The sequence below is a fragment of the Elephas maximus genome, chromosome 6, assembly GCF_024166365.1.
Source record: "Elephas maximus indicus isolate mEleMax1 chromosome 6, mEleMax1 primary haplotype, whole genome shotgun sequence".
Taxonomy (NCBI): domain Eukaryota; kingdom Metazoa; phylum Chordata; class Mammalia; order Proboscidea; family Elephantidae; genus Elephas; species Elephas maximus.
In genome coordinates, this window is record NC_064824.1 from 72270643 (window position 1) to 72293009 (window position 22367).

General features: G+C 37.3%; 1 protein-coding gene across 2 annotated transcripts in view; it reads right to left on the reverse strand.

Annotated features, from left to right (window-relative positions):
• OLA1 (Obg like ATPase 1) overlaps positions 1-22367 on the reverse strand; it is a 188312-nt gene that overhangs the window by 81907 nt on the left and 84038 nt on the right. Inside the window, exon 2 of one of the 2 annotated variants that reach the window (XM_049887472.1) lies at positions 267-494. The exons of the other annotated variant lie outside the window; for it this stretch is intronic. Within the exon in view, the coding sequence (XP_049743429.1) occupies positions 267-270 (4 nt within the window). The 5' untranslated portion in view covers positions 271-494. The remainder of the gene's footprint in view (positions 1-266; positions 495-22367) is intronic. 2 annotated transcript variants of the gene reach the window in all.

The window sequence follows — 22367 nt, forward strand, 5'->3', positions numbered from 1 at the left end:
GCAAACCCATTGTTGTTGTTATTGTTAGGTGCCGTTGAGTCAATTCTGATTCATAGCAATCCTATATGAGAGAACAGAACTGCCCCATAGGGTTTCCTAGGCTATAATCTTTATGGGAGCAGATTGCCAGGTCTTTTCTCCTGTAGAACTGCTTGACCGTTTTAAACCACCAACTTTTCGGTTAGCAGCCAAGTGCTTAACCACTGACCCACCAGGGCTCCTTAACAAACACATTAACAGGTTTTAAATGGCAATTCCAAAATTACCCATTGTTGTCGAGTCGATTCCGACTCAGGGCGACCCCACGTGTTACAGCGTAGAAATGCTCCATAGGGTCTTCTTAGCTGTAATCGTCATAGAATCAGACTGCCAGGCCTTTCTTCCATGGCACCACTTGGTGAGCTCAAACTGCCAAACGTTAGGTTAGTAGTAGAGCGTAAACCACTTATGCCATCCAGTGGATAATAGGGAGGAACTTAGTAGCTGCAATTCTTCTGGGAGCAAAGAAAACAAAATTCTCTGATAATGTGCACTAATCCAAAGAGAAAATCTAGACTAAAAAAGGGGGGGGGGATTACTTGTATATTTTATAAACTTCAAATTATTTGCTGGAAAGTACCTTGCCTAGAGTCTGCCAAGGAATGGGCAGGGAAAAGGGTTATGAATGGATCATTACTAATGCATTTCCCCTATTACAAGAAACCACTACCTATCTGTCAGTTCGTCGTACTGTGTAGGCTTGCATGTTGCTATGATGCTGGGAACTATGTCACTGATAATTCAAATACCAGCAGGGTTACCCATGGTTGACAGGTTTCCACAGAGCTTCCAAACTAAGACTAGGAAGAAAGGCCAATGAAAATCTATGGATCACAGTAGTATACTATCCAATGTAGTGTAGTGCTGGAAAATGAGCTCCCTAAATTGAAAAGCACTGGTGGTGCAGGGGTTAAGAGCTCAGCTGCTAACCAAAAAAGTTTTACTCTGTCCTCTAGGGTTGATGAGTCAAAATCCACATGATGGCAATGGTTTGGGGTTTTTTTTTTTTTTTTAGCCCTGGTAGCGCAATGGTTAAATGCTCAGCTGCTAACCAAAAGGTCAGCAGTTTGAACCCACCCAGTAGCTCCATGGGAGAAAGACCTGGAGACCTGTTCCCATAACTATCACAGCCAAGAAATCCCTATGGGGCAGTTACTCTATCACTTCGGGTTGCTGAGTCGGTATTGATTTGACGGCACACAACAACAAATTAAAAGGCATTCAAAATACACAATGGTCACAACAATGAACTTGAGCACACCAACAATCATCAAGATGGTATAGGACCGGGTAACATTTCATTCTGTTGTACATGGGGTCGCCATGAGTTCGAGCTGACTTGGCAGCAACTAACAACAACTATAACGAAAAAATTTAAACCAGACCCCATATACTCTGGATTACATTGTTGTTCTCATGCCCCAAGCTTATATACCATAACTTGCAAAGGATCAGTATTATATTCATTCGTATATGAGATGGTAACATGCTATGGCAAGAACTTAAATCTATTTTTTGCAAATAAATACTGTCAAAAATTAAGATAAAAATTAAGTGAAGGGAACACTGGAGCTATACTTTAAAACTGAATAGCTTGTGATGAAATGAGGCCTAGAATAGCTGTTTTAGGTTCCATACATTTGGTGGCCATTTGGGCAACTTTCAATGTCTTAGAGCTGAAATATTAGGGATTACTTTCCAAAGACATGCCCCTGGGTCAATAGACTTCACCCTAGATTTATGTTACAGCATTCCTTTACATCTTATCCTTTTTAGTACATTTAGTGGTTAAGAATCATTTTAACAGGATCCACCATCACCACCCATGGAAGCAGTAGGCAAGAAATCAAATGACATATTGCATCGGGCAAATCTGCTGCAAAAGACCTCTTTAAAAAGTGTTAGATATCACTTTGAGGATTAAAGTGCACCTGATCCAAGGCATGGTATTCTCAATCATCTCATATGCATGGGAAAGCTGGACAATAAGGAAGATCAAACATGAATTGATGAAACTGAATTATGGTATTGGCAAAGAATAATGAATATACCACGGACTGCCAGAAGAACGAAAAAATCTGTTTTGGAAGAAGGAGAGCCAGAATGCTTCTTAGAAGCAAGGATGGTGAGACTGTGTCTCACATACTTTGGACATGTTATCAGGAGGTACCAGTCCCTGAAGGCGAATATCACACTTGGTAAAGTAGAGGGTCAGCGAAAAAGAGGAAGACCTTCAGCAAAATGGACTGACACAGTAGCCGCAACAAAAGGCTCCAACACAGTAACGATTGTGAGGATGGCAGAGGACCCGGCAATGTTTCTTTCTGTTGTGCACAGGGTTGCTATGAGACAGAACCGACCTGATGGCATCAAACAGCAACAACAGTGGTTAAGACTATGGGCTTTGAAACCAGACAGATTTACTGGTCATAGAATCTTACACAAATTACTTAACCTCTCTAGATTTGATCTTCCCATCTTTAAAATAAAGATACTTCTCTCAGAGCATAGGTATGATTAAATCAGATAATATATGCAAAATGCTTAGCAGAATGTAAGGCACACAGAACTCTCTCAGTAATTGAGGCATGTATTTGTTTATTTTTTTATGATGCAGGAATTAGTAATTTAGAAGAATTCCATAGCATTATACACAAAACATTAATTTTTAACAATATACTTTCATGTTACTAAGCTCACCTTGGGATAGATTAAAATAAATTTTGAGGGTTTACAAGTTTTCTCCACTAATTCTTACTAGTTCATCAGCACGTTTTTACTCTAGTCCATGGCCAAAGTTACTTATTTCAACCTCACATTAACGAAAACAATGTTTACCCCAGACAGAACACTGCACTGGTACAGAAGATGGCATTAAACATCTTTAAAAAAACTACACTAAATTATACTGAATCAATCACTTTGTGAGAAACTTATTTCCATTTCAATTCCCTCTCAATCATTCTGTTTATGTCAAGGAGAAAGTCTCAGTTTGATGCTGTTGGTGTTTAATGTCTAACATTTACTAATCTACTTTTTTGCTAACAGAGCAAGCCTCAGCCTCAGAGCTTCTAAAGATGAAAACATTTAATAAAACTGTTATTTTCCTTGTATTTATTTTTATTTTTATTACCATCTTCGATTTTTCCAAGTGATACTAATTTCCCACTTACATTAATCACAAAGTTTCCTGTTTAAATAAATTTAGCCCAAAATGTGAATTATTAGGCATAAAGTATTAAATGTGAATCAAGATGTATAAAATGATGACTTTTTTTCTGGTAAGGTTACATTTAGCAAAACTAATGTCTGAAAATATTAACTATGGTCATTATGATGGTGTTGGGATAGTACCCGATTTTTTTAAACTTTAATTTTGGCACTTAAAAACCCCCAAAACCAAACCTGTTGCCGTCAATTTTGACTCATAGTGACCCTATCAGACAGAGTAGAACTGCCCCATAGGGTTTCCAAGGAGCGCCTGGTGGATCGAACTGCCAACCTTTTGGTTAGTAGCCAAGCTTTTAACCACTGCACTATGAAGGCTCCAATATTGGTACTATTCTGTACAAATTAGAATAATGTGTTAGAACGACTGTATGAGTGCTGCGGGACACGAGTGGGTGGGGGGTGGTTACCGTGAAGTACTTTAGCTAGGATAGCGAGGGAGATCTCTCTGAGGAGATAACACTAGAGCTGAGACCAGACTGGCCAGAATGAAGCAGTAATGTGACCATCTGGGAGAAGATCAAAGAAGAAGGTATTATCTGTTATTGGTGAGTCGATTCCAACTCATAGCGACCCTACAGGACTGAGTAGAACTGCCCCATAGGGTTTCCAAGGCTGTAATCTTTATGGAAGCAGACTGCCACACCTTTCTCCTATGGAGCAGCTAGTGGGTTCGAACTCCCGACCTTGTTTAGATTTGTAGAAAGATGAGCACAGAAAACTGACCACTGGCTTTGGCAAAAAAGTAGTTCTTTGAGAAATACTTTAGTTGCTATATCTCTTCTAATTCTATTTCTTCCATATATCAGATGAGACTCAGGAAGTAAACACGGACCTAATCTCTTATTTCTTGTAACTCAAGAGTACAAAAGAACTAAATTTTAGCATTTCTAAATTCATTCAGTTTTGAGAACATTCCTTCCTCTATACTCTAAATGAGCTAATTATATAAGGCAAAACACCATAAGTAAGAGCTCTCACAGTCTGTGAAAGAGATCCTACCAGTTAAGGTGGCCCACTTAGAAATCCCAGCCACTTTCAAAGTTTAACTTTCCAAGTGAGCTGGCACAAATAAACATTGAAACAAAAATTAAACTTTATCAACTGCTGTTTGGTCAACCAACCAATACAGAATCGATGCCATACAAATCACCAAGAACAAAAGAATAATACTATGGACATATAAGCAGTAAAATAAAGTTACACATAAGGATTCAAAATTCTCCAAAGTAACTAGCTCCATACCAAAAGGTAATAGAATGATGTCTTCAGAGTTCTAAGAGAAAGAAAAAGTGACTCAAAAACTTTACATCTAGCCAAGCTGTTTTGCATTGTCAGGAACAGATACAGACTGCAGACCGTTCACTTAATATACTCTAATATGGAAGTGAGACCAGACAACCACAGGAATTATCTGAAATTTAGTAACTTCTTCTATATCACTTCAGTTTCTCATTCATTTACACAATAAGATATAATTTAGTATTCTATTTAAAATAGTATGTGGCATAGAGCTTAAGTGCTACGGTGGCTAACCAAAGGGTGAGCAGTTTAAATCCACCAGGCACTCCTTGGAAACTATGGGGCAGTTCTACTCTGTCCTATAGGGTCGCTATGAGTCGGAATTGACTCGACAGCACTGGGTTTGGTTTTTTTTTTTGTTTGTTTATATAATCACATTTATATAAAATTCTTCGTCTCTCTTAATGACACTGACCAAGTGCTAAGAAAAATAATTTCTGGATAGTGACCCATTGAGCAATTTTTTATCTTCTTTATCAATTTTGCATCACTTAAACCTTTTATAATGAACACGCATTGCTTTTATAAAAACAAGTCATAGGTTTAAAAATATAATTAAAAAGTTTAACTTGCAGAAAAATTTGCACAATTTTTAGCTAAAATTTTGGTTTTGCAGTGAGCCACAGGAAAAAAACCATTATTACCATAAAAAGTATTTTATGCCTATACATTTCTATATATATAGCGGGTGGCTAAAAATAATCCTAATTGTAGTAAACCCTCATTTAAAAATTATTTGTGATAAGAGAAAATTAACCACAAGCTAGGTTTGGACTGGATTCCATCACAGATTTCTTACCCAGCAATCCTAAAATGCTTCCTTTCCCAACAAGGCACTCTTTTCTAACCTTCATGGCTTGTTTCACATTCCCAACTCTTTCCTCAGCGGATGACCTAACTTTTCTGCTTCATAAGGAAAATGCATGTCATCTCTACAGAACCAAGCCCCTTTGTGTTTTTATCCAACCTTTCCCTCTTTTCAGCAGTAAAAAAGAAAACGTCACCTTCTACTATTTATGGCCACCAGCTCTGCTCTGCATCCCACCCTCTCCCACGTAGTAGGTTTGCTCCATAGATTGTTCTGTTTTCTGAGATTTCAGTCTATCAGGCCTCTCTCTCCTATATTTGTATCACCTCTATTCTCGACAATACTTTCCTATTAATATTTTAATACACTTAAGATTCTACATTAAATCAATCATTTCTGTTACCCCTGGAATCTTGACATTAATTCTCACTCCAGTTACTGCTTTCTCTCCTTCACTTCAGAGCCAAACTTCTTGAAAGAGCTGTTTGTATCTGCTCCCTATATCTTACCTCCTATTTATAACTCAACCCACTGCAATCTGGAATCTGTCTCCAACATGCTATCAGGAACTGATCTCAAAAAACACCAATGATCTACCTTCATGATGCTAATAGCCATTCTCCAGGAATCTTGACTGATCTCTCAGTAGCATCTAACTTAAGCGTATTGAAGTAGTATCTTTCATTGATTCTTTCTAACCACATTCCTCCTGATCTTCTTCTATTTTCACTAGCCATTCCTTCTCAAACCATTCCTTTTCTTTTTTTTTTGCGCCAGCTATCTACAGATGTTGATATGTCCAAGGCTTTGTCCTAAACCCTCTCCTCTTACCTGTCTATTACACACTCACAGACAGAATTTCCAGCCCAGAACTCTGCTGAGTGGCTCCAGTAAGCTTGGAGGTAAAATAAAATAAACAATTTTTTTCTAGTTATATAAACCATTTCTAATATAAAATATATGTACCAAGTGAATAAATGCAATGCGTACACTGAAGTTGTGACTTTTATAATTTGTACACCCCCTTTACTGAGGGCCAGTCAAAACATATAAGCAGCATCTGACTTGGTGAGATATGTTCGAATATCCACATGGTAATAGATACTCTGTATAAAATTTATTTCTTAATATGATGTGGAAGAAATGATGAGTGATTGATTCACTCACCTTTTCACTCATTCATTCATTCAAAGTCTGTCATATTATGTAAAGATTTTAGTAAGAAGGGTAAGTCTATACTCTTTAGGATGCTAAATCTAACTATGAAAGGCTTTTAGAAATAAAAATATACTTTGGAAGTAGGATTTCAGTGAACTGCTTTGTTACATTACTACTTAGTTTGGACTGTACTCAGTTTTCAAAAGCAAAGCATCCCTAGCTAGATGTAGAAACAGATTTTTAAAACACATGATAAACTGAAGTCTGCAGGCTTCACAGCAGTGCTTTATAAATTATCTGTCACAGAAACTTTGAATTCCAATTAGCATATGTAGAGCTTTCCTGGGAGTAAAAGGGTATGTGGTCAAGGTAGATCTACCTGACTTATGTTTTCTTCATCTTCTACTACTACACAATGCAGTGATAACGAATTCCTTGGCATATAAATCAATGCATAAACTGCCATCCCCTGAACATACATGCAAACTATAATGTCTCACTAAATATGAGTTCCCCAAATGAAGAAAGCTTGCTTATATATCTAACAATGTGCTAAGTCTTGTGAGAATTAAAAACAAAAAGTCAAAATATCAATACCCAGTCATTGAGACCAAGGTCCAAACTACTGGACCTTGGTTTCAATGACTGGACCATCTGGCTGGGAAAACAAGCCTAAGTATTCAAAAGGCAGAATACTCAATAGCAAGGGCTTTAAATAAACGTAAGTACAATTAATAATAGGTCGTCAGCCTGGCCTTTAAATATAGAAAAAAATAGCATAGGTGAAGTAGATGAAACACATGGCCAGTAACAGGGAAAAGCATCAGAAAAAATACAAAGGTTGAAATGAAAAAGGATTACCAGAGAGCTGATCATACTGAGAAGTTGTATTGGATAGCAGTAGAAGATAAAAATGTATAACATCAGGTATGGGTAGAGGATAGAGAAAGTAAATATCAGGTAAGTCTGGATCTCAATTAAAATATATTGTAATTTTAATCCCACTTCTAAAAATATATCCTAGAGAAATAAAGGCCGTCACACAAATAGATGTATGCACACCCATGTTCACTGTCCATTATTCACAATAGCAGAAAGATGGAAACAACGTAAGTGTCCAAAAACAGATGAATGGATAAAGAAATTATGGTACACATACACAATAGAATACTATGTAATGATAAAGAACAACGATAAATCCGTGAAACACCTCACAACATGGATGAATCTGGAGGACATTATGCTGAGTTAAATAAATCAATCACAAAAGAATAAACACTGTATGAAACCACTATTATAAAAATCCAAGAAAAGGTTTACATTGCACACAGAAAAAAACCAATCTTTGAAGGAGGTGAGGGGTTACAAGGGGAGGGGAAATTACTAACTAGATAGTAGACAAGTGTTAACTTTGGTGAAGGGAAAGACAACATGCAAGGTAGGGGAAGTCAGCATAACTTGACCAAGGCAAAGTCAGAGAGGCTTCCTAGACACATCCAAACACCTTGAAGACTGAGTTACTGGGGCTGAGGGCTGAGGACCATGGTCTCAGGGGACATTTAGGTCAACTGGCATAACATAGTTCGTAAAGAAAATATTCCACATCCTATGGATGAGTAGTGTCCGGGGTCTTAAAAGCTTACAAGTGGCCATCTGAGATACAATTATTGGTCCCATCCCGTCTGGAGCAAAGGAGAATGAAGAGAACAAAAGAAACACGGAAAATACCAGTCCAAAGGACTAAGGGGCCACATGAACCATAGCCTCCACCAGCCTGAGCCCAGAAACTAGATGGTGCCCAGGTATCACCACTGACAGCTCTGACAGGGATCACAATAGAGGGTCCCAGACAGACTGGGAGAAAAATGTAGAACAAAATTTAAATTCACAAAAAAAGACCAGACTTACTGGTCTGACAGAGACTAAAGGAATACCTAAAAGTATGGTCCCCGGATACCCGAACTCAGAAATGAAGTCACTCCTGAAGTCCATCTTTCAGCCAAACACTAGACAGGCCTATAAAACAAATAATAGCACATTTGAAGAACGTGTTTCTTAGTTCAATCAAGTATACAAGACCAAATGGGCAACAACTGCTCAAAGGCAAAGACAGAAGGCAGGAAGGGACAGGAAAAGTGGATGAATGGACTTGGGGAACCCGGAGTAAAGAGAAAGGGAGAGAATGCTGATACATTGCAGAGATTGCAACCAATGTCACAAAACAATTTGTGCATAAACTTTTGAATGAGAAACTAATTTGTACTGTAAACTTTCACCTAAAGCACAATAAAATTAAATATATCTATATACACACATATATACATTATATATAGTAATTCTAAATCATGGCACCAAAATGCACTATGTGCTGGATTATTTTACATTACTTTCTAGTTTTGTCCTATGTGGCAAACAGTAAATGTTTTGAACACCCAGTGTCCCACCAAAATCACTAAAAGGTTAGGGACCACATTCATAAACCAGCCTAAGAAGATGAACCAGTAGAAGAAGATAAATACAATAGTAGAAGTCAAGACAAAGATTTCCTGCTCAAAAAGATCTTGTATGTTTCCAAATTTCTTATCCATTTTTCAAAGCAAAGTCTTATCTTATGTCAGAACTCCAGTTCCCAACTTCCTTATAATTTCATACCTCATTAATATTTAAAGAGAGAGTAAGGAGCTAAACTTGCATTACTAATTCACTTAACATCTATAGCTTTATTCATAAATACTGGGAAAATGCCAGTTCCTACTTACCTCCCATAAATGATATGACAAAAAAAAAAAAAAAGAATTTAATTCATAGCTAGACTTCAGGCTTATAATATTTCTATATCTCTGCATTAAAAAAAATGCGTAGTTTTACTTTCCCTGAGTTAGAAAGTGGCAGAAGGGCATCTCAATTCATATTTAGTTCAAAAATCAATTTGCCATCCTCAGAGATAGCAAAAGAGAAAGGTTGTGTCAGATTTAAATTACATTTAGTATAACTTATGGATTTTCAGAGAATCAAAATACATACAAAAATGGAAATAGTTGGTCTAGTAATGTAAACTGTTAATTACTTGATATAAAAGTGAAAATGGAATAGTGTAACTGGACTTGGTAGGTTGTACTTATTTACAATAACAAATCAATCAAAAGTAGCCTTTAAAGTCTCAGAGAAAAACTGAGACATAGGAAAGGTCCTAAAATAATCTAATCTATGCTATTGGCTAATAGTTTAATGTTGGAAAAGAATGAAACTATGAGTAGCCAGAAGAATTTGCATTCACTTTGTTTCTCTCCCCTCGCCTCTGCACTCCTTCTCTCTCATTGTAGGGAAACTATTACCCCTTTGACAGATTCAAAAATTGATCAAGGTTTTCAAAAAGCTTAGTTAAATAAAATCTGCACGTGGGTGACACTGAAGGGCCAATCTAAAACTAAAGAAACTATAAACGATTCATTCAGGACTTCTACACAAAGTAGGTAACATATATGAAAGCAATCAAGCAATACTAAAAGTAAAAATCATTCCCAATCTTGAAACAAATAGATATTTAGTACAGGAGAAAACAAGGTTTGACAGACCTTAAAAATTTTTGTTCATCATTCTCTCCTACTTTTAAGAGTTCATTTAAATTAAAAATAACACTTTTAAGCAGTGACTCAAAAACAAAACATTGCACCTCCACCAGACTGAATCCTGTACAGCTAGATGGTGCCCGACTACCACCACTGACTGATCTGACAGGGATCACAATAGAGGGTACCAGACAGAGCTGGAGAAAAATGTAGGACAAAATTCTAACTCAAAAAGAAAGACCAGAGGTGGAGCCAAGATGGGGGAATAGACAGACGCTTCCGTCGAGCCCTCTTTACAACAAAGATCCGAGAAAACAAGTGAAACGAGTACATTTGTGACAAGCTGGGAGTCCTGGGCATCAAAGGCAAGCTTAGACAATGAACTGAGGGGCATGAGGAGGAAGAAGGCCCTTCAGAAGTGGAGAGTAGTTACCGGACCTGAATCATGGGGAGCCCTCACGCACCATTCCCGGAGCAGTGGTAGCAGTGGCGGCGGCGGCGGCAGCGGCAACGGGTTGGTGCTGGCGTTCAGCCGCAGTCTCCTCAGGGAGAAGCTGCCAGCCACACACCCCACTCACACCTCAGGAACCTGAGGAGAACAGCGCTCTTGGCAAAAGCTACGTACTTGCATGTATTTTACCATGCCCCCACCCCCACCCCTACCCCCAAGCTGGCATCAGCGGCTGAATCCCTGGGCCTGAGATAGACCCTGGTGAGCACCTACAGCCACCCTCCTGGCCTTGGGGAAGGAAAAAATTTTGCAACCTGGGTGGGAAAGATAATTTGCTAGCTCCATTAACTGGGGGAGCTCAGGACAGAAGCGGCTCCTGCCCAGGCATAAACCATCCGTTGACCTTGAGCACCTTTCCCTTCTGCATGGACCTGTGTGGGCCTATTTCGGGAGAATAGGCCCTTGTTGGCAAACTCCAACCATTTCAGCTGTGCGGTGGAGAGGTGGGTGTTTGACATTTGACATTGCTTTGCCTATTAAACAAGGTCCTCACCTACCCACATCAGGGACCTAAGGACTGGCAGCTCCACTCAGTTCACCCAGCCACCCGTGACAGGGGTCCAAAGATAACTGGTACCTCCAAGTACTTACAACCAAAAACTTTGGGTGCCCATGGTCCCTCTGCAGAACCCACCCACCAGCACGCTCTAAGGAACAGAGACACGTTTTCCTCAGAGACACTTGGGGGTTGGTTCTCAGCCCCCTGCCTTATTCAGAGCATGACCCCCCTGCTGTAATCAGATACTAGTATATACGCCAATCACACCTGCCCCTCTAAGACTGTAGGACAGAGCCTGTACCACACACTTGATATCAGCTACCTGGAAACCTGAGCTGAATTCATACAAGAAAACTGAATGGACTCCTAGACTGATATACATGATAACAGCTTTAGCCAGCTGGGGACAGGACACCAGAGCTCCAAAGGCGAAAATAATCAAGCTAGCGCACTCAAGCAACCCATAAGGGCATACCAAAACAAAGCAAGCAGCTACAACACAGTAAGCAAGCATAAACTAATACAATAACTTATAGATGGCTCACAGACATCAGTCAATATCAAGTCACACGAAGAAATAGACCATAATCACCTCAACAGGCTCTCAAAACAAAGAATCCAGGGATCTTCTCGATGAAAGTGCATTCCTGGAATTACCAGATGCAGAATACAAAAGTTTACTATACAGAACACATCAAGACATCAGGAAGAAAATGAGGCAATACGAAGAACAAGCCAAGGAACACACAGATAAAGCAACTGAAGAAATTAGAAAGATTATTCAGGAACATAATGAAAAGTTTAATAAGCTGAAAAACTCCACAGCCAGACAGAAATCGGAAATTCAGAAGATTAACAATAAAATGACAGAATTAGATAACTCAACAGAAAGTCAGAGGAGCAGAACTGAGCAAGTAGAAGCTAGAATTTCTGAACACGAAGATAAATCACTTGGCACTAATATATTTGAAGAAAAATCAGATAAAAGAATTTAAAAAAATGAAGAAACCTTAAGAATCATGTGGGACTCTATCAAGAGAAATAACCTACGAGTGACTGGAGTACCAGAACAGGGAGGGAGAACAGAAAATACAGAGAAAACTGTTGAAGGTTGGTTGGCAGAAAACTTCCCTGATATTGTGAAAGATGAGAAAATATCTATCCAAGATGCTCAGCAAACTCCACATCAGGTAGATCTTAAAAGAAAGTCACCAAGACATATTATCATCAAGCCTGCCAAAACCAAAGATACAGAGAGAATTATAAGAGCAGTGAGGGAAAAACGAAAAGTCACCTACAAAGGAGAGCCAATAAGAAAAGAACTCGGACTACTTGGCAGAAACCATGCAGGCAAGAAGGCAATGGGATGACGTATTTAAAAAATTGAAGGAAAAAAATTGCCTGCCAAGAATCATATATCCAGCAAAACTGTCTCTTAAATATGAAGGTGAAATTAAGATATTTCCAGATAAACACAAGTTGAGGGAATTTGTAAAAATCAAACCAAAACTACAAGAAACACTAAAGGAAGTTCTTTGGTTAGAAAATCAGTAATATCAGGTACCAACCCAAGACTAGAACACTGGGCAGAGCAACCAGAACTCAACCCACACAGGGAAATCCAAAAAAACAAAGCAAGATTATATATATACATAAAAAAAAAAAAAAGCCCAAAACAGGGTAACAGCGATGTTATTATATAAAAGAAGACAACATTAAAATAATAAACAGGGACTAAGAAATGTAATCATACACCTTCCATATGGAGAGGAAGATACGGCAATACAAAGAAAAAAAAGTTAGGTTTAAATTTAGAAAAAAATTTAGAAAAACAGGGGTAAATAATAAGGTAACCACAAAGGAGACAAACTATCCTACTCATCACAATAAAATACAAGGGAAAAATACAGACTCAGCAGAAACAAAATCTACAACAACAAATATGAGGAAAGGACAATTATTAAAGATAATCTCAGCACATAAAATCAAGTGGGAAAAAGAAACTGTCAACACACAAAAAAAGACATCAAAATGATAGCACTAAATTCATACCTATCCATAATTACCCTGAATGTAAATGGACTAAATGCACCAATAAAGAGACAGAGAGTGGCAGAATGGATTAAAAAACAAGATCCATCTATATGCTGCCTACAAGAGACACAAACAAACTAAAACTCAAAGGATGGGAAAAAATGTATCAAGCAAAGAACAATAAAAAAAGAGGAGTGCGATATTAATTTCTGACAAAACAGACTTTAAAGTTAAATCCATCAGAAAGGATAAGGAAGGACACTATATAATGATTAAAGGGACAATACACCAAGAAGATATAACCATATTAAATATTTATGCACCCAATGACAGGGCTGCAAGATACATAAAACAAACTCTATGAGCATTGAAAAGTGAGATAGACAGCTCCACAATAATAGTAGTGGACTTCAACACACCACTTTTGGTGAAGGGCAGGACATTCAGAAAGAAGCTCAATAAAGACACGGAAGATCTAAATGCCACAATCAACCAACTTGACCTCGTAGACATATACAGAACGCTCCACCCAACAGAAACCAAGTATACTTTCTTTTCTACTACAGGTGGACCATTCTCTAGAATGGACCACATATTAGGTCATAAAGCAAGCATTAGCAGAATCCAAAACACTGAAATATTACAAAGCATCTTCTCGGACCATAAGGGCCATAAAAGTGGAAATCAATAACAGGAAAAGCAGGGAAAAGAAATCAAACACTTGGAAACTGAACAATACCCTGCTCAAAAAAGACTGGATTATAGAAGACATTAAGGATGGAATAAAGAAATTCACAGACTCCCAAGAGAATGAAAACACTTCCTATCAGAACCTTTGGGACACAACAAAAGTGGTGCTCAGGGGCCAATTTATATCAATAAATGCACACTTACAAAAAGAAGAAAGGGCCAAAATCAAAGAATTATCCCTACAACTTGAACAAATAGAAAGAGAGCAACGAAAGAAACCCACAGGCACCAGAAGAAAACAAATGATAAAAATTAGGGCTGAACTAAATGAAATAGGAAACAAAAACAATTTAAAGAATTAACAAGACCAAAAGCTGGTTTTTTGAAAAATTCAACAAAATTGATAAACCACTGGCCAAACTGACCAAAGAAAAACAGGAGAGGAAGCAAATAACCCAAATAAAAAATGAGAGGGGCGTTATTACAACAGACCCAAAGGAAATTAAAAGACTCATATTAGATTACTATGAAAAACTGTACTCAAATTTGAAAACCTAGAAGAAATGGATGAATTCCTAGAAACACACTATCTACCTAAACTAAAACAAACACAGGTAGAACAACTAAATAGACCCATAACAAAAGAAGAGATTGAAAAGGTAATCAAAAAACTCCCAACAGAGGTCAGCACAATTGGACTAAACCAAAAGCAAAGAAGTTTCCTGAATAAACTGAATGTTTCAAAGGCCAGCGTAGCAGGGCAGGGGTCTGCGGACCATGATTTCAGCGAACATCTAAGTCAACTGGCATAATAAAATCTATTAAGAAAACATTCTGCATCCCACTTTGAAGAGTGGTGTCTGCGGTCTTAAACGCTAGCAAGCAGCCATCTAAGATGCATCAATTGGTCTCAACCCATCTCAATCAAAGGAGAATGAAGAACACCAAGGACACAAGGTGACTACGAGCCCAAGAGACAGAAAGGGCCACATGAACCAGTGACTACATCATCCTGAGACCAGAACTAGATGGTACCTGGCTACAACCAATGACTGCCCTGACAGGGAACACAACAGAGAACCCCTGAGGAAGCAGAAGAGCAGTGGGATGCAGACCCCAAATTCTCATAAGACCAGACTTAATGGTCTGAGACTGGAAGGACCCCGGTGGTCACGGCCCCCAGACTTTCTGTTGCCCCAGGACAGGAACCATTCCCGAAGCCAACTCTTCAGACATGGATTGGACTGGACAATGGGCTGGAGAGGGATGCTGGTGAGGAGTGAGCTTCTTATGTTGGCATCTCCTGCTGGGAGGGTAGATGGGCGGGTAGAGGGGTTAGAAGCTGGCGAAATGGACATGAAAAGAGTGAGGGGAGGGAGAGAGCGGGGTGTCTCATCAGGGGGAGAGTAATTGGGAACATGTAGCAAGGCGTAGATTAGTTTTTGTGGGAGAGACTGACTTGATTTGTAAACTTTCACTTAAAGCACAATAAAAAGTATAAAAAAAGAAGAAGAAATGCATGGCTTAACTTCCCCTCATCTATAAGGCAATTCCAGAAAAATACAGCTCTAAAAAGATCTCTACCAGCCCCGATTGATAGAGGGGTTGTAGAGACTTGTTTGGAAAAACATACAGGGCCACTATGAGTTGGAATCGACAGGAATGGTTTTTGTTTGGAAAAAAGTACAGCAAAGTTGATGATTAAATGTATGACTCCAAATATGCTTCTGAGAAAATTAATTTTTATACCTTTCCAAGGAGTAGAGGAATGCTGTAAAGCGGAAAAATGCAAAGAGAGAAATGAACAAAATCTAGAATTCTGTCTTTACTATCAATGCTGTAAGTAATGATTAAAGGGGTCAGGTGAACTCTTTCCATTCAAGACATAAACTAAACCTTTTATAAGGCAAATTAGAGCTTTAACTTTTCTAGCATTGGTGCCTACAAATATACTCACCCCTTTCAGTCAAACTGAACCACTCTCAATGCTTTCATTTTTCATCTTCCATGCTGTCGCTCATTTCCTTTTCTCTGCTCAGAATATCCCTACTTCTGCCCTTCAAAGTTACCTATCCTTCATGGCCTCAATGTACGTCACTGAAATGATTTCACTGGCATCTCTAAGCCTACTCCCTATCTCCAAACTGCTACGATCATCTGTCCCTTCTGTTCATGTGGCTGGTAGCATGCATCTCTTGCATTAGAATATGTGCTTCTATCTCCTAGTTACCTAAGCTCAGAAACTCCATCTTCAATGTTTTTCTAGTTCCCCTCAGTGCCTTTATCAGAGATGATACACAATCAGGTATACAGTGAAATGATGAACAAAGGAACCAATGAAAGAATGAATGCCTCAAACACTTACTAGCTCTCAAAATGAAGAACTGTAAGAGGGACTATAGTCTAGATGAAGCCGGATACCCAGCACAACAGCAGAGGACCAATTTCATGGCACACAATAAAATATTTAGTAAGCATTTCAAAGAAACCAGTGCTAAGCATGTGAATCACATAAATAAAGAAAAGCACGAACCATGGCAAACTGTAAACTGTAATAATAAACATAAGGAGTTTCTTGCATTTTACCTTTTCACCTCTGAATTGCTTAAATTACTGGTGATAGATATTCACTTTTTTTCTGAAGATTTCTTGGGTATGTTGCATTGGATTACATATTATGGTAAATAAAAGAATTCTTAAAATTTATAAATCAAATTAAGAAGTGGAAAGACACACTGATATAGTATAACTAAGACCAATAAACGTTGCACAAAAAAACAATAACAAAGGGGGAGAGACTATTTCTAAAAGATGAAGCCTTTCAGGGACAGACAGTAGCAAGGGGAAGCAGAGAGTCAAGATGACATTCTAGCTAGGATGGAAGTATAAGTATAGCAAACGTGCTTAAGGGCACAGATTCTGAAATCAAAATAATCTGAATTCAAATCTGGATTTTAGCCTGTGTGTCTGATTTATTAGTAGTGTGATAATTAACTTCTCTATGCCTTAGTTCCCTTGTCTATAAAATGGAAATGTAACAGTACCTGCCCTCATAAGATTGTTCTAAAGAATAGAGATAATATATGGGAAGATCTTAGAATAATGCCTGCACAGAGTAAGCACTCACCCCATATATTCTGACTATATTTATCAAGTGCATTGGTGGTTCAGTGGTAGAATTTGCACCTTCCAGACAAGACCCAGGTTTGATTCCTGGCCAATATACCTCATTCAAAGCCACCACTGTCTGTCACTGGAGGCTTGCGTGTTACCACGATGCTGAACATGTTTCAGTGAAGCTTCCAGACTAACGTGGACTCAGGGAAAAGGTCTGGTGATCTACTTCCAAAAATTAGCCAGTGAAAACCCTATGGGTCACAACAGTCTGATCTGCAACCGATCTTGGGGATGGTGTAAGACCAGGTAGTGTTTTTTTCCATTGTGCATGGGGCCATATGAGATGGGAGCCAACTCAATGACAGCTACCCACAGCTAAAAAAAAAAAAAAAAATAGCTAGCAACAATATATTTGTAGTGAAAAGCTAAACACAAGGTGAATTCTAGGGTTTCTCAGCATTGGCACTACTAACATTTTGGACCAGATGAGTCTTTATTGAGGGGGACCGACCTATGCACTGTAAGATGTTTAGCAGCCCCTGTGGCCTCTACAAAATAGATGCCAGTAACACACACACACACACACACACACACCAGTAAAGATAGTAAAAAATGTCTCCAGACCTTGCCAACCCTCAGTTGAGAACCACAGGTATGGTACAATAAAAGACAAAGGTTTTGCTATATAGTAACCAAAAGATGTTACCATAGGTTCAAATGCGCAGATGTTAATTGATACAAAGGTTATAACACTGAGCTAAGGAGCTGAAGTTTAATTTTTTAGATTAAAAATTCCTATGTAGATTTTTAAGCAGAAAATGTCACCGCTTAAAAAATTCACTCACACTCTTTAAATGATTCTGTCGGTTATGTACAGGATCTAATAGCTGGGAGAGAAAGTGATGGTCTCAAAACAAAGCAGCTGACTTTTTAGGTACTAGCTGCAGAAATAACATAAAAAAAGGCGGGATCAAATCCCAAAAAATATTAAGGAAAACAAAGTGGAATTTACAAAGATTTTTTTGTGTAGTGGGTAGGAAAAATGATACCAAACTAAAAGATACAGAGAGTGGCAGGTCAACCAGTTTAAGGTACATATTTTAAGAGGCATATTTAGCAAATTGTTACTGAATAATAATCATGAAGAGAATTGTGCCAGGAGCTGTTAGGCAAACTTCAGAGATGAGAAAAAGCAGAATGAGATACCGTTTGGGCACTTTTCAAACAATCTACCAGGAGAGATAGATCTGTGCATAATATATATGTAAAGTAAACACAAGAAGAAGGGGAGGAAGGAGTCAGTACTCAGTATGAACTGATGGAAAAAAGGTGGCCTCAAGGTTTCAAACTGGAACGCTGGTGTTATATAGATGCCATTTTAAAATTCAGATTAAGATTCATGTATAGTTTTTGAAGAAAAAACAAAAATTTAAGTGTATTGATGCTATGGTAAGAGAGAATATTGTATCTACTACAGTTTCAAACTGGTGTTTAAATGCTTGGAAAATGTAAATATGTGACAGGTATTAATCAGTCAAGTAAGAAGCTGGCTACTAATTTTAAAAGTAACTATCTTATAGCCTTTATCCATGATATCAATGAACTCTGACTTTTACTTAGTTTTCCAAAGACACAGAAGAGAGAATAGAAGAATGTAAAGGGAGGACTTACCAAGAACATATGGTGTTAGAAAAGATGATGGTTTGACTAAATCCACACTATACAACAGTGATCCCATTCTTGGGTTCAAATGAAAAGTATTGTGAAGGCAGATAATCCTAAAACCAGGTAACATACATCACAGAATAATTACACCCTGAAATGCAATAACCCTCAGTTCTAAAATGGAAGCAGAGATATGGATGGAGGGGTAAGGCCTCGAGGGATTAAGGATAGGCAAGCAACCACACCTTTGGGAGCAGGTTGTATAAGGTAGGTAGGTTATCACATTCCCAGAAGTCTCCCAACTCAATCCACCCTAAATGGCCCAGCAAAGTGGGCACCAACTATCTTAAAGATTTCTCCAATTTCAACTGTTGTCCTGGAGTCCTTACCAACCATTACAGCTAGTCATGACCATCAGTAATTAAGCCGGAAAAAAACAACCACCACCAGGTGGTGCTAAATCAAAGCCAGTACTACAATGGATGTGGATGGGCCTGGACCATGGGCCATCCCCTCTCTTCCCTCCTGCACCTAGCTAGCTGTGCAGGTTCACCCCAGTCATTTCATTAATCTAGCAATAACATGACCCCATAACTTACAGACTGAAACTTTTCGACCCACGTAGCACATTATGGAAGAGGCGGACAGTTATCGTATTACGTTCCATGAAGGTGAGGACAATTGGGTTTATTTAAGAAGACATGTTGTAGATAAATAAATTAAAAAAAAAATTTTTTTTTTGCTTTATTCCATTCTTCATTAATATTAATTCAGATACAGTCTTCAAAATAACCAGGAAATCATAAATACGAATGCAGTAAACAAACAGTTCTAACATAATCAAGACCTTAAACAGTTAAATATGAACACAATTAATGCTTCAAGGCTTTCCCACATGGCTCTACTAATGAACCACGATCTTCAACAGAAGTGAAAGGATATAATATCACTGGTCCCCATTAAGAAAGTTAAATGATTCTATTAGTGCTATCTTGCTTTTAGAGCATAAAACATGGGGACTACAATAATAAAAGTAAGACAAATCCCACCACCGACACTCCCTAGTGTAAAATCAAAACAAAAAATATTCTTTAAGAATCACCACAAAATTTTCAGTAAAGCACTTTATGGCAAGCTTTTATTCCCCTCAGTCTTTCCCACCCCTACCCAATTTTAGTACTTTTTTTTTAATATGTTATACCTGTCAAGATCTGATGACTGTATGTTATGTATTCATCTGAACAGAACCACTACACTTAGTTACAGGCTATCATCAACCAATTCATTCTCTTGCTAAAAATCAAGTCATCCAATTACTCCTTGACTAATCAAGGCTGTTTTGGCTTTTTCTTTTTTCAAAAGGTACTCAACAGCATAAACAGTTCACTTACAAGAAATGGAAAGGGGCTAATCAGCAGAATTATTGTTTTGCTGCTACAATTTGCAGTATTTAAATTTAGTTGCTGATTGGACTGAAACTTTTATGATATAGCATATGAAACTAGTTTAATACAACTGTGAAGCTGTGTAGCTGTATTGTCTTGCCATGCCTATATTGGTCTACTTTGTCGGCTAGATAATTGACTATTTTCTTTAAAATAAGGGCATGTTAAAATACTGAGTTTCAGTGTACTTTCCGACATACACTGGTTTTGTAAACAAAAATAAATACACAAGCTATTAATTTCTAAGCCCTTTTTTTAAAGTTAACTGTGCACAGAATCGACTTGACGGCACTGGGGTTTTTTTTTGCGGGGGGCGCACACACACAGTTTGTTACATGTATATATAAAAACCACAATCACTTGGGTATTTCACCTACATTTATTGTGACTTCTAAGCAAAAAATAAACTACGGAGACAGGGCATCATTTCAGAAAATAAGGCTTATCTAAAACGACATGTTTTAAATAAGTACACATTATTTCTCATATAAGAAAAACAGTGGACATTACATTTCTAAAAAGTATGTCAATTACAAGAACAATTCTGGGTGCCCATAAACTATATTTAAAATGAAATTATTATCTACCAGTATTGTTACTCTTGTTTATACAGAATTTTGAGAGAATATTCAACAGAATGACTAAAGTCTAAGCCCTAAATTAAAGCCTTGGATTTTATTTATTCTCTAGACAAATAAACCATTTAAAGAAAAGATTTTCAAATGTCAAAATCCTGACAAAAATCTTCAGAAAATTTTGATAAGATATGGGATAAAGTCTTTAAACTGAGCTATACCATGTTAAATACAGAGCTATGTTAACCAAAATGATAAATTCTACTTTGCTGGAGGACATATGCTTTAATACTAAAATGAACAGTTTATCTTTTTTTTTCTAAACCTTAAAATATAACCAAGTTCTTTCTACTTTACAATAGTACTGTGTACTAACTACTGGGAAAAACTTGCATCATAGAAATGAAAACATAACACATAAATAGGAATAAAACAATTTCTGAATCTTTTATATATGTGCACATGAAAGTAATCTTACATATAAGCAATACTTCATGGCTTATATTTTGCACACTAAGACCCACCTAGAAATAGAATTCTATGCAGAATTGTAAATTTATACTTTCATCAAATGTCTGACAGAATCATTCAACAAATACATAAATATTTCAGAAAAGTCTTAATTTCACAAAAGCATTGACAAGTTATATGAAATGGTAGTATATTTCAAACCAACTATACTTAACTGCCAGAAAACATGCTGACATATTAATAATTAAAAAAAAATCCAAACTGTGTATTTATGCTGAAATAAATGAAAAATCAAAATACATTAACAAGAGAGAACTAATATTCTTTAAAGATGAGTATTTCTCAGAGTAGGCACACCTGCCAATATATTAAAAATAAGTAAAATCAACTACAAAAGTGATAAATCAAATGCCATGCTAGACCTGACTTCTCGAGACAGCATTTTCAGCCGTCTTTTGTGGCTTTGTTTGGCGCCATAGTCCTTTAAGTTTTGTCTTCATAAAGCCCTAACTAGTTGTAATCATTTGCAGCCTAATTGTGGACATTTATCTGCTTTTCTTATGCATAGAACATAGCTATTAAAGCTGAATGGTGATGGTGTGAAGTATAGGTTAAATTGGGTGAAATTAAAGCAAATTACTCCGGGATGTGGAAATCTGAAAATAGAAACCACCAATGATTTGCAACCCTCTTGATGATCAGCTTCACAGAACCCTAAACGACAAGAAAACTTACATATTTTAAAGTTAACAAGGTTTTTTAAAATAATATGTATAAATGTATTTTTAACTACATGCACCTCTTAGTAATGGTAAAAAGATTATTTGTTTTACTCAGCTGCAATCATAAAAGGATCTCAGGCTTCTATTTTAAACAGTGCAGTACATTTTAAAAAGATTTTCTTTCCTTTATGTAAATTTTACTTATAAGGATTTGTTCAGCTATATCAAAAACAATAGTTAAACAAAAGATCATATATATTATTTTGCTAGGTAAGTTTTAACCCTGAATAATACTAGAGACAATATAATACTGAAGCTATAGTAACAAAAGCCAATCAACTATGTAAACCTAACAAGGTAAACATAAATGTATTTGTAGGCCTTTTTATACATATGCCATATATAAAACTGCGTGTGTGACTAGCAGAAAGAAAAAACTATAAAGAGGCCTAGCAATAAATGTAAGACATGAAAATACAAAACTTTTATTTTCATTTATCTAAAATCTTACTGCTCAGTTCAAAGATTTGGGTA